The following is a 13440-nucleotide window of genomic DNA, read 5'->3' as shown; positions in this document are numbered from 1 at the left end:
AATTTGGAAGCTTCTGAAATTTCAGAAGTAGTGTATTGCATTACAAAACACTTTTAATGGAGAACATTAAGTTCTTTTGGAAATGTTCCAAGGGTATGACATGTCAGAGCTGCAGTGAAGATTTTCTGTTGTAGTTTGTGCTTTACAATGACTTTTTTTTTCATTGATATTTGATCTTAAGACCACTTCAAATGTCACAAATTTCCAACAGGAAAAGGACTTCTATATAAAGGGGAAAAGCATGGCAATCACAAGCTAGATCATTGCACGTAGCCCTTAGACTACAAGCTTAAAAATGGCTCCTTAGGCACAACTTTCTAGGGTAGTTTAAAAAAAAAACACACGCAGAAAATAACAAATGTGTTCAGTTTCTTACAGCATATTGAAATAAACACAGCTACTCTATAAAGTGAAGTAATGCTTACAAATTATTTTAAGGAAAGAACTATCAAGTTATGTGCTAAACTACTTTCTGTGACCTTTATCAACACACCCTGCTCCTTTCAGCTGTTTAGAGTGTAAATGCTTTATAGGAAAAGAAGAGTTGTGTCATCTTTGTAAATGCAGCATGATCACTGTTCTGACTGGGAACTACAGACTAGTCAGTCTGACATCAGTCCCTGGGAAAATTCCGCCTTTTTACCCTTTTTGAAGATAGGGACAACTTGGACTTCCGGTTGGAACCAGTGTCACTCTGGTAGCATCCCATGGGCTCTCCGTGGGAGCTTTCTCAAACAGCTTTTTAAAAGGCTGAAAAACCTTTTCATTCCCCCCTGGAATTAAAAGGGGGGGCAAGGCAACAGCTGGAAAACATCTTGGAGAAAAGTACCCCCCTCGAGATAGTGGGGGGGGGGTTGGATTCCAGGATTATCCCTCCAGAGCTTTACCAATGCAGAAAGCTGTTCTGAGACTCCTATTTCATAGGAGAAAACAGGGCTGACGTGTTCCGTAATAATATATGCTTTGAGAAATATCAACAACTTCTGAGGGATGATTTAAGAAATATTAACAGTATTTGAGAACATATGAGGACCTGCAAGATCTGTTTGAGAGAAACATGACTGCACCGAGGAGAAGAAAGGAGCTGGCATCAACTCCCCCCGCACCCCCCCATGTCAAAACTTTCGAAAACAGAAGATATAGGGGAATTAATTACTCTGATAAAGATTTTATCTTTGCAATTTACGGAGCAAGTCAAAAGGTTGGATTTAATCCAGAATTCCATCACCACCTTGCAAGGAGCTGTGGATTTAATTAATGCGTCATGGCAAAAAATGGAGACGAAAATTAATGAGCTAGAAGACAGAGTGGCAGGAAATGAAACTATGACACAAATTTGTTTTAAAAATGCCTCTGATAGAATTTCTCAACTGGAGGCCTTCATGAGAAGATCCAATGTACGTATTATTGGGATTAAAATCTGTCTAATGATGTAAAATTGCCTATTTTTGTGGATAAACTTTTGCATGAGATACTCCCTATTCCATCTGATTATTTACTTGATATTGAGCAGGCATTTCGTGTGCCAAATGCTAAAGGGACTGACTATACGATCATAGTCCAATTTGCAAAAGTCTCCACAAAGAATTATATCCTGCGTTTGGCAAGAGAGGGTGGAAGTCTTTCCTAGAAACAAGATAAATTTATGCAATTTCCAGATTACATCAAAGAGGTGGCTAATAAAAGAAGGCGATTTATCAAAGCAAAAAATATGGCAAAATAAATGTAATATGGCAATATTACTTAAAATATTCTGCTATACTTTGTATTGTGTCTGAAGGTCAGATGAAGAAGTTTCTAAATTATGAAATGGCGGAGGCATGGCTGAATGTAAAAATGCGTGAGATTTCTGTTACAACCCCATGAACTGGAATCTTTAAACAAGCTTTGTTAACTGTTTGTGTTTAGTCTACGTGATCCAGGCTAGGTCAGAAGATAAATGATCATACATATATTTGTTTATTCTCTTTCATCTTTCATTTTTTCTTGCTTTTCTTTATATTTTTTATTTCAAAATAGATATGGTATGCTGTATTTAAATTTATTGTTTGAGGGTATATTGTCTACTAATATATCTAGTATAAAATATATTACTGACTGTTGAAGGTTTATTTTAAGTTTTATTATTATATAACGCTATATATTTTCTTATTCTTATTCTTATCATCATTATTAATAATATAGGCTTCTGGGAATTAATTGTAGACCTGTTTCTTTGGTATAAGATTGATGATATGATATTGAAATGTAAGGTTGTTTATTAAACTGTAAGATTGTTAAGGTTATAGATATAGTTTTTAAAATAGAATGGCATCGGAGGCTGGGGGGTATTGGAATTTAAACTTAATTCTTTAAAGGAGAGGGAGAGGGGGAGGGAAGGGGAAAGAATCTTCCTCTTTTTTTTCTTCACTTCCTTTCCTCCTCCCTTTTCCTTTTTTTTCCTTTTTTCTTTTTTCCTTCTCTTTTTGTTACTGTGGGGTCCTCATCAGAATATTGTATTGTTGGGAAATTGTAGTATTGATCAGGTTGTTGGTATTTTTGGTATTGTTTATTTCATTTATAAAGATAAATAAAAATATATTAAAAAAAAAGAAGATAGGGACAACTTTAGCCCTCCTCCACTCATCTGGCACTTCACCCGTCCTCCATGATTTCTCAAAGATAATAGACAGTGGTTCTGAGAGTTTTTCTGCCAGTTCCTTTATTACTCTAGGATGCAGTTCATCTAGCCCTGGAGATTTGAACTCATTCAAAGTAATTAGGTGTTCCTTGACCATATGCCTTTCAATCTTAAACTGCAATCCTGCCCCTTCAGCCTGTACTTCGCCTTTGCCAGGGGGGTCATACCCTCTTTCAGGAGAAGACTTGAGCCAAAGAAGGAATTGAGCACTTCTGCCTTCGTCATCATCTGTTATCATTTTGCCATCCTTAATAGCTGAGCCACCATTTATTTTTTCTGTCTTTTACTATGCACGTAGCTGAAGAAAACCTTTTTGTTGCTTTTGGCATTCCTTGCTGACCTCAGTTCATTCTCAACTTTAGCCTTCCTGACTCCTACAATTCTGTGCTCTTCCTTTGTAGCTTGGCCTTCCTTCCACTTCCTATATGTGTTGTTTTTTGTTTTCAAGTCATCTCTAAGCTTTTTGTGAAGCCACATTGGCTTCTTTTGTTGTCATCCACCTTTTTTCCTTGTTGGAACTGTTTGTAATTGTGCCTTGAGAATTTCCTTTTTTAAAAACTCCCACCCATCTTGGACTCCTTTTCTCATTAGAGTCGCTTGTCATGGTACCTTACTGATCATGGTTCTGAGTTTATGAAATTTATGAAAATTTCCTAAAAACCAGGGTACGCATTTGCCTACACTTGGCTTTTGCTTCCTTTAGAACCAAGAACTCAAGTATAACATCGTCACTTTCCCCCAGAGTTCCTGTAACTGCTACTTTAGCCATTAAATCATCTCTTTTGGTTAGGATCAAGTCAAGGATAGCTTATCCTCTAGTTCCTTCCTCTACTTTCTGTAGGAGGAATTTATCAGCAACACAAGTCAGAAATTTCTTGGAGGGGCCATGTTTTGCAGAGTTTGTCTCCCAACAGATATTGGGGAAATTGAAGTCCCCCATTACTACTACATCATGCTTCCTTAAAACATAGGCTATTTGCTTTTCAAAAGTTTCATCCTCGTCTTCTCCTTGATTGAGTGGCTGGTAGTAGACTCCAACCACCATGTTCCTTTTATTCTTTGCTCCATTGATTTTAACCCAGATGCTCTTGATTGGGCTACCAAGCTCATCCTCCTGTATTTCTGTGCAGAGAGATGTATTTTTAACATATAGTGCAACTCCACCTCCCTTTCTGTTCCTTTTGTTCTTTTTGAACAAGTTATATCCTTCAATTGTTGTATTCCAGTCATGGGAGTCATCCCACCAAGGCTCAGTTACACCTATCAAGTCATAATTTATATCCTGTATTAAGAGTTCAAGTTTGTTCTGTTTGTTTCCCATACTCTGGGCATTAGCATATACGTAGACATCGAAGACCATGTATGTGCTTTATAGTCTGGCTTCCTTCCTACGTGTTTCTGAAGACTATTACTGGGTGCTATTAGAGCTGTTCTCTCCATTGTGGTACATGAGCCTTCATCCATTGTTACCCCCAACTTTACATCCCCCTCCTCCGTAGGATTCAGTTGAAAGCCCTCCTGATGAAGTTCCTCATCTAAAATATCAGCTAAGCACATCATTGTTTCCTAGGAATGGCTACAAGTTTCTTTATTGTTCTGCTCGTGCCATTGGAATGGCAGATATGACAAGAGGGTACTTACACTGGGTCAATGACAAGGGAACAATCCTGCCCAGGGGTCCACTGATGTTGTCTCCCAGCAGTTTGTTCTCTGCTTTCCATAGGTAAGTAAGCAAAGTACATCTTAACATCTTTATAATTAGGGGTTGTGAAATATAACTTCAGGAACTGAATGAAATAACTGCTTTTGTCATTTAATAGTGGTTTGGTTTTATCATGTCATGTTCTATGGTACTCCTAAAAACTGTGGCTTCTAAATATTTCACTTGTATACAGTCATATGTGACACTGTATTATAAGCTGATATAGGGTCGGATCCAGCTTCATGATATCATAAGCAGAGGCTACCACTTGCATAACAGGATTTCCATGTCCTCTCTCCTCCCCCTTGCAATCCCTTACACACCCTCCAAATCTGCTCCAGAGGGTTGGGGGACCCTCCAGAGGAAATATGGAGGGTGTGCAGGTGGGCTTCAGGCAGGAGGAAAAAGGACAGGGAACCTGCATTATGTAAGTGGTAGACTCCATTTACAGTATCACAATGCTAGATCAAATTCATAATTAGTCTAGAACTAGAGTGAGCGGGTGGTAGATCATGATCCACTGGCAGACCTTCTAGTGCTTGCTTGACCTTGGACTGATCCTATAGGGTACATCTTATATTCTTCAACAAGAGATGGACCTGGTTCACATGGCATGACAGCCCACCATGAATGATCATCAATGGTGGGTTGTCATGATGTCCGAACCCGGTGCAGTTTCCGCAGGGTAGCATATTTTTTCATGAACAAGGCACCCTGAGAACCCATGGCTTGTTATTGGGCTGTTCAGGGTAGTTTGTTTTTAGAGTGGCCTGTCGTGACATCTGAACCCATCACAGTGGCTTCAACGTGGCTCGTTGGAAATCTTGCTAGTGCTGCCATCATTCTCCCTCGTCCCTTGTCAGTGCCCCCCACTTCATGCTCCTATATATACACTGAGAAGAAATGTCACCAGAGAGTGTCCCCAATACATTCACAACCTTAAAAAAATGTTTTGGGTTTTGCACAAGTGTGCATATGTGAAAGTCTGCTGCTATGAAATTTAATTTCCCCCTCGGCTTTACTCCTCTGCTATGAAATTTGTGTATTTTTAGTGATCTGCCTCATTGCTCTGTAACCCACACGTATATGTGTCATCTTACAATGGACACTAGTGGAGGGAAGCGACAAGCACAAAGGGGTGGGGGGAGCCAAAAGTGGCCGGCGGCTGCCCAAAGAAGACCTTTTGGGTGGGTGTAGTTACTGCAGAAGTACATGAAGCAGCCTTAAAAAAAAAAAAAAAGATATTCCTTAGCAAGGGAAGCGCCAAAGTGGAGGATGAAATTGACAAGGACATTGACAAGAGGGGAATATTAGTATGCTGGGCTAAATAGCAGCTTGTGCAAGACCCAGATTTTTTACAGAACAGTTGTGAACGCTTTACTATGTTCACAAGCACTCAGAAGATTAATTCCATTGGTGATCCGATGCAGGAGGGTGGGGGAGTTTCCCTCAGGAGCCAGCAACCCCAGCAGACCAATTGTAGAAAGGCTGCTGATGACCAAGGAAATGAGGGGTTCTGCCACAAAAGCACCTGGGATACATGCTGGGAGTTGATGGAAGGACTGAGTGGGGAAAAAGCCATGGCAAGCTGAAGAGCACCCAATCATCTGTTGGTATAGCAAGCAACAACCAACCCATGGTGGCTTAGCGTGATGTGCAAACATGCCCATGGTGTAGCATAGTTGCTAAGAGACTGAGCTATGAACCAGACAGCTCCAGACAGCTTTGAATCTGTCTGTCATCAGCTTTCTAGGTGGCCTTGGGCAAGCCACACTCTATCAGCCTTGCCTTCATACTTGTAATTTGGGGGTAATAATAAAGACTAAATGTACAGGTTTGTTGTAAAGATCTTAAGATAATATATGTGAATTGCTTTGAGCATTCAAAGGCACTACATAAATGCTAGGTATTAAGAGCGCACATTCAGTATCATTTCCAGATAAGTTCTGCTTTAACTGTTACAAGAACCTGAGAGTGCACCCTAGTTTTGTAGATTTAAAACACATTGGCTGATCACAAGGCTTCTAGTAGAATAAATAAATGGACTGCACAAGACCAATGTCCACCCACCCTCCAGCCTGGAAGAAGCACATCATAGCCAAGTACATTTTATTATCCTGTGATAAATGAGTTGTTCATAGATACACCTTTCCGTAGGCTGTTGTAGAAATTCAGTCATGTGAAGACAAGCAAATGGCCCCTGGAATTTCACAATTCCATCACTTCACTCCAGCTTTCCTATTCCTGTCTCTCTGTCTCCTCCCCTTCACTTCCAATATTCTTTCTTCCTGCCTTTCCCTGCTGCAGCTCCCCCTACTCCCACAACCCTCATCTGTTCATCCCTGTCCCCAACTCAAGACACTCTCTCCCTTCCAAGGGTGTTGTGCCCACTTTTCCCCATGTGAGTGAGTGGCAGTCGTTTACTTTGTGTTGAAGAAAGTGATGATGCACTTGGGGCACCAGAAGGGCAGGGATTAAAAGCTGCACTGGAGTTTTCCTTTGTTTTTCACATACTTGAGTCAATTTGGAAAAAGTGCCACAGTGACTGCAGAAATGGCTGTTAGCTGCTGTATGAACAGCATCGGGGTACATATTTTGTAAACTACCCAGAGAGCGTTGGCTATTGGGTGGAATATAAATGTAAATAATAATTAATAATAATAATAATAATAATAATATAAAATAGTTTTCCCCCTGTGCTGTCCCTACTAGAGGGACAGGGAAGGTGTGGCCCTCCAGACCTTGGTGAACCACAACTTGCATAATCGCTCACAATTGGTTATGTTGGCTAGAGCTGATGTGAGTTGCAGTCCACCAACCTGTGGACCCAAACATTCCCCACACCTGCCCTATAGAGGTAAAGTAAGTGGCTGGTTTGAATATGAACATATGAAGTTGCCTTGTACTTTGTCTCTGACTGTTGGTTCATCTAACCCAATAGTACCTAGCCTGTCTGGTAGTGGCATTCCAGGGACTTGGGCAGAGATTCTCTCATCACTTGCTACCCCAGCCTTTAATTGGAAATCCTAGGGACTGAGCCAGGGTTTTGCGTGCAAATAATGTGCTCTTGCAGTGAGCTATGGCCTGTTTCTGCAGGCTGATATGTTACTGAAACATCACTGAGAGGCAAAAGCAACAGGGTTCCAATGAAAAGGCAGTGGCTGGGTTCGCACGATCGCTGGGGCTAAAGAAGCCACCATGGCTTCTTCCCCCACCCCTGTGTGTGCTGTGTGCATGCTGGTTGTTTACACACTGCAGCGCGAGTTAGCATGTCATCCAAACATCCTGCTGTGCGCCATCCTGTGGCGCAGTGGGGGTAGCTTCATATCCACCCTTCAACCCCTGCTGCACGTTGTGGTTTGTACAGTGGGTATGAAGCCACGCCATGCACCAGGTTTGCAACCTGCGCTGCAGCACAGATAATTATGTAAATAACTGACCTACATGCAAAGCACAGGGGTGGGGGGAGAAGCCACGATGGCTTCTTGTACCCCTGCGATTGTACAAACTGGGTCAGTGACTAAGTCTTGAGAGGCAGCTAAGAAACAAATACCCATGGTTTCCCAGATTTACTATGAGCTACCTTAGTGCCTAGTTGTTTTCATGTATTGTTTTGCATCATCTGTTTAAATAGCCTTTCTAGAAAAGGCAAAACCAGAGAAATTTCAGTATTAACCTACCACACACACACACAAAAAGCCTGGCCACACACCTTTATTAATACTTATAACTTTCTTAAGAGTGAAGGCAGTTGTTTTCTTGAGTACCTTCTTAGGCCACAAATAACATCTAATTTGTTCTAAATGGAACTGATGGTATTTTATGCTTTTTTCCCAGGGAAGTGATAGAAAAAAAGCCAGAGAAATTCAAAATTGAGTGTTTAAATGATATCAAGAACTTGTTTTCACCAAGTGAACAGCCTTTCTATGCTGCTTTTGGGAACAGACCTAATGTAAGTCTACATTGTCCTATAATGAGTCAAATATTTTTTTCTGTTTTATAGAAAATATGGAAATGGTTTTTGAACACAAGTAAGGAATCTGACAAACTAGGATAAATGTGAATGCTCCTCTTAGGGAACCTCATACCCATCTGGCAAATGAAGCTCAGTCTCTGTTCCATTTCATATCTACCAACTTTTCCCAAGATGTTTATTAATTTGGATATTCCAGTGAGGAATCTTTTTTCTTGAAATTGGGAGATATGCAGTAAATACATAAGCTTGGGTCCTCAGTTATAACTTAAGGAAGTTTAAGGAAGGGAAGTTTCTCCTCCCCCCCCCTGCAGCCACCTGTGTCCCCAAAAAAGCATCTCTGGAAGTTCAGGGGCCCCTGCTGGACAATGTGGGATGGGGCTCAGAAGAGCTGCTAGGGGTGGGAGGGGAAGGAATCACCCGATTTTAGGTGATTCCCCTCCCCCAGCCACATTGTTCAGCCCTGCCTACCCCCCCCCCCCGAGGCTTTTTGCAGGGAACAGGTGGCTGCAGTAGGGAAAAGAGAGACTTTCCTTCCATGAACTTTTACCTTAAGATCCAAGCCATAGGATTTTTCACATCCCTATTCATTGTCTGTGCACTTGTATACTTATGCATCTCTGAAAAGTACTCATGCCTGTGAGTGCCTAAACATCTGACTTGTGAAATGTACTTTAGTTATAAAATTGGTACCATGGCCTATAGACTAAAATGCAGCGGTGTTTGTTGTTTGCAGGATGTGTATGCCTACATGAAAGTTGGAGTTCCTGATTGTAGAATATTCACGGTCAACCCAAAGGGTGAACTAATCCAGGAACAGACAAAGGGAAACAAATCTTCGTAAGTATGGAGTTTTTAAAAGCAGCCTGGAAGGAAACTGCTTGAATCAGTAGGGTAGCAATGCTGCATAATACATGCAACCTTCCCAAAGTGTGTACCATCCTGGTTGTCTGCAAACCTTATTTACTTAAAACATAAAATATTAAATTAGAAAGGGATGAGGAACTGCATTCTACGATTGTGATCCTATGCAGTTTTGAGTAGGGATGATTCTGGGCCATATGTCCAAGCAGATGTGCACAGGATCAGACTTAGCATTTGTCTTTAACATTGCTGCTTGGCTTACAACTGCAATCCTGTAACTATTTACCTGAGAATAATTCCCAATAAACTCAATGGGATATACTTCTAGACACACATAGTATTTCATTCTAAAACAAGGATAATGAATAACCATTCTTCTAATTTATTTTTCATTACAGATATTACAGACTGAGTGAACTTGTGGAACATGTGTTTCCACTTCTTAATAAAGAACAGAGCTCTGCTTTTATGTGCCCAGAATTCAGCTCCTTCTGCTATTGGAGAGAACTGCTTCCTGAGGTGAACATAGACGACTTAGCTTGAAGTTGAACAGCATTCTTCATACACAACCTCCCTCTGGAGAGACCACTCTATCCTTTGGGTACCATGTGTCTTATTAAATACAGGAAGTGCTATGGGTTTGGCACAAGCCAATGAAATGCAAGGCTGATCTCCCTTTGTTCTTTAGACATCCTTACTAATTGATGTAAGGGATTGGAAAGATCAATATCATTTGAAATAGCAGTCCATAAAGAAGTAGAGGATAAAAAGGATGGAAATGTAGTGGAAGTGTTGCCTCTTCTTATATACAAACCACAGTGGATGCTTTTGATATGTATAATAATCTTCCTAATATATCATCTTAAAGGAAGCAGAAAAAGTATGTAGAACTGATAGTAGAGACTATATTAGGCCCATTATAGGAATTATATCTAGTACTTAAATCAGCACTTAGGCTGTTTCAGATACAACATCCGAGGTGCTCATTATTCAGTTATCTAAACATGTCTTAGGAGCTTACCAGGTTGTTAGTATGTAGTGGGCACTCTCAGTTTTTCTATATCTAGAAAGAAGTGGATACAATACTTTTATTAGCACCCCCTCATGGTTCTTTTGCCTCTTGCATTTGTTTTAACTCTATACAGTAATTGGGCTGTCTGAGCGGCATTTTATTAGTTGCAGCATTTTGTTGCTTCCTAAGCTGCTGTGTGAAATTGGAAATCTACACAACAGTAAGAACATTGTTGCTGCAACAGCTGTAAAGTGTGCAGTGTATAGATCAGTAGGCAACATATACATCAACTATTCAGGGATTAACTTTTGTTTTATAAGAGATAATGTATATAGTCAGTCTTCAAAACTGGAACTACTATTATGCCTTTCCAGAACTCTGTATCAGGGTTTTTCAGTTTGACAGGAGAGTAGGATCCAAGTGAGAAGTACTAGGTGTCAGTTATAAATATCAGTTCTGATAATTCTAATTAAACATTTATGTCAGCTGCACAGTGGATCCAAAAGCAAGTGAAGTCAATTTAAGTAGCCTGTTGTCTTGTTCTTTCACCTGTTTTTTCCCTTCTACACAAAGTTGAAATGATGTATGTAAATAAAACAGCAGATTTAGCAAGTTTTCACCCCCACCCTGTCAGGCAGTTATAGCATGCTATAAACCTTTTCAGACTGGAAGTTAATATTGTTGAATCCTCGTGTAACTTGAAGTTTGTCCATTCTTGAGATCTGAGTCTGAGATGGAATTCTGGCTAGTGCTTTTCCTGGTCACCTGAAGCAGCCATATGAGTAAATCAAAATGGTGTATTCCTGCCAGATGTGAACTACTACACTTCATCTCCGGGTTTACCATTGATTCTGGTTTATGCTGAGTCAGCTATGGTGGTAGTGCCTAAGGACTAGATGCAGCACTCTCAATGGAAGTATAATCTGGATCATTCAGATCTCTCACAAGGCCAGAACTAGGGACTTGGCTTGATCATTAGTGAATTGTACAAAAAATATACCTGCAAAAAATTAGAAATTTCAAGGCCCACCATTTTTCCTGAGATTATACCTAGTATACTAATCCATATAACTGACCTAACTAAAGAGTGACTGGGCTGTACTCTGTGGTATATCTGAAACTACTTTGCTATTAGACATTAAGGGTGCAAGCCTATGCATATTTAGAGAGAGAAAAGTCCTACAACTCCCAACATTCTCCAGCCAGCCATGCTGGCTGGGGAATGCTGGGAGTTGGACTTTTCTCTTTCTAAACATGCATAGGCTTGCACTCTAATTAAATGAAGTAACGGAATATTTACATTTCCCAGAAGGAAGTACAAATTATATAGCTCTAGTAAATAAAGCCTGCTTGCTATATGGGATGAAATTCACTTCAGCATATGAAACCTGTTAATTTCCTTGTTCTGTTGCATTCTGTAAAGCATTCCGAAAACTTGAAATCTTCTGACTTCATTTGAATAGAAGACTGTGGATTCTCTCCCTCTACATTCTGAGGTATAATGCATGTTTAGATGGAAAAAAGTTCTAGAATTTCCATCATTTGTCGTAGGATTTTTTTCTGTCTAAACATGTAGACAATTGTGCCGCGAGTTATTTATTCCATACTTACATTAAAGGTTAAGTTCATCTGGATTGGTCATTTTGCTCATAAAAAAGCAACAGTAACATCAGCTGAAATTAATATTTCTGTGACAAAGTGGTTGGGGTAAACATTAAAAATGTCCAAAAAGCTTTTGGAAGAATTCCCTTTTATAATTACAGGCAGGCAGAATTCTGCTATTTGTACTTTTAATGCTGAAGACTGCTCTTGAGTCATCTTGATCCAAACACTTCTTTCATTTGGAATAAATATATGCACTTCTTAAAATGGTATGCTATTGTTTATGATCTGCTGGTCTCACCACTTTGGATAGCACTATGCAGACCATTGCATACCAAGTTTGGATTTTACCTCAGTGACTCTAGAGCTGGCCAGTGGCAGACAATAACCCAATGTTGTTAGACAAGCTGTCCGCTGGAGCTCATGTTTGATCTGTTTCCTTGCTGTAGTTGAAATGGATGGTTTGAAACTGGTTTTGGGAAACAAATCTTGTACTACATCTATTTCAGATCAGCACAAGCTAACTAATTCTTTCCATGAAAGAGATGGATATTTGTGTTTATAAACAAGCAATCTTTTTAAGGCTGTTTTTGAAAATGCATTCCCTTTTATTTTGGAAATGTACTGAACAGCTTCTGCTGCACTTCTCAACTTATTTACTTGGATTTGTCATATAAAGTGAATGTGACAGATTTAAAGTAAGGAGCTGGGAAATCATAGCCTAAATCTCTGCAGCATTTATGTAAAAATAAACAAGGCAAACCCTGTTTGTTATGCAAGAAAACAATCAATTGTTTTGTAATGCAGTGTAAGTTTTGGGATCTCTCTTTATGTTCAGACTAGTATTTTGAGAGAACCTGTGTGTGTGTGTGTGTGTGTGTGTGTGTGTGTGTGTGCGCGCATGCGCATGTGTATACGTGGGTGTAATGAAAAAGAAGGGCAGATGCGCTTCTTGAAAATATTACTCTGTTGCTATTATAATACTGGGAAACTTTTAACACGTAGCCAAATTACATGACTCAGAACTGGAAAACTACATGGATTCATTTTATGCTAGTATGACTCTGTGATATAAGTTGATGATTGGAGTGTAAAACAAAGTTCTTAAAGCAACTAATGTAAAATATCTAACAAGATATATATTAGAACTGATGTCTTTGAGGCTAGCCTTTCAGCTAAGAAAGTTGGTTCTGTTAATCAGCAAAACTTTGAAGACTATTTTGAAGAGAAAAATCTGCATTGTGGTTGGCTCTGAATGCAAGGGAGGATAGAATTCTTCAGTACATTCTATTTAATTGTGTTATGAACAGTTTTTGCTTTGATATAGCTTTACTCACTTATTAATCAGTGAACATTCCAATACAGTGGGGGGTGTTTTTTTTGTAAAGATTGGGTCTGTTAGGAAAAAATAAGTCACTTTGTTGTGCTTAATAAAATTGACAATAAAATTCGGCTCATTGTGTTATCTCTATAGATTTGAAATTACTTGCCGTAGAGCTCAAAATGTCCTGTGGTACAATAATCACAGAAATGCTTACAGTACAATAAAGGGGAAGAAATAAGTCAATGAGTTATGATGTAGAAGATGAGTTTGGTTGATGCTGAAC

At 39.6% G+C, this 13440-nt stretch overlaps 1 protein-coding gene across 6 annotated transcripts in view; it reads left to right on the top strand.

Moving 5' to 3' along the window:
• The window catches only part of LPIN2 (lipin 2), a 66117-nt gene extending 52832 nt beyond the window's left edge, over nucleotides 1–13285 (top strand). For 4 of the 6 annotated variants that reach the window (XM_084849791.1, XM_084849793.1, XM_084849790.1 and 1 more), the window contains exons 17-20: nucleotides 4251–4403; nucleotides 8220–8334; nucleotides 9092–9195; nucleotides 9618–13285. In XM_084849791.1, coding sequence (XP_084705917.1) covers nucleotides 4251–4403; nucleotides 8220–8334; nucleotides 9092–9195; nucleotides 9618–9762 — 517 coding nt within the window. In that variant the 3' untranslated portion in view covers nucleotides 9763–13285. The other 2 variants (XR_014790146.1, XM_084849794.1) reach the window with 2 other exon arrangements.
• Nucleotides 13286–13440: the final 155 nt, after the last annotated feature.

This window comes from Heloderma suspectum, chromosome 4 (genome assembly GCF_057233095.1).
Source record: "Heloderma suspectum isolate Gila_16-S chromosome 4, 16-S_ref, whole genome shotgun sequence".
In the NCBI taxonomy this organism is placed as follows: domain Eukaryota; kingdom Metazoa; phylum Chordata; class Lepidosauria; order Squamata; family Helodermatidae; genus Heloderma; species Heloderma suspectum.
This window is presented reverse-complemented; position numbering and strand designations above follow the sequence as displayed.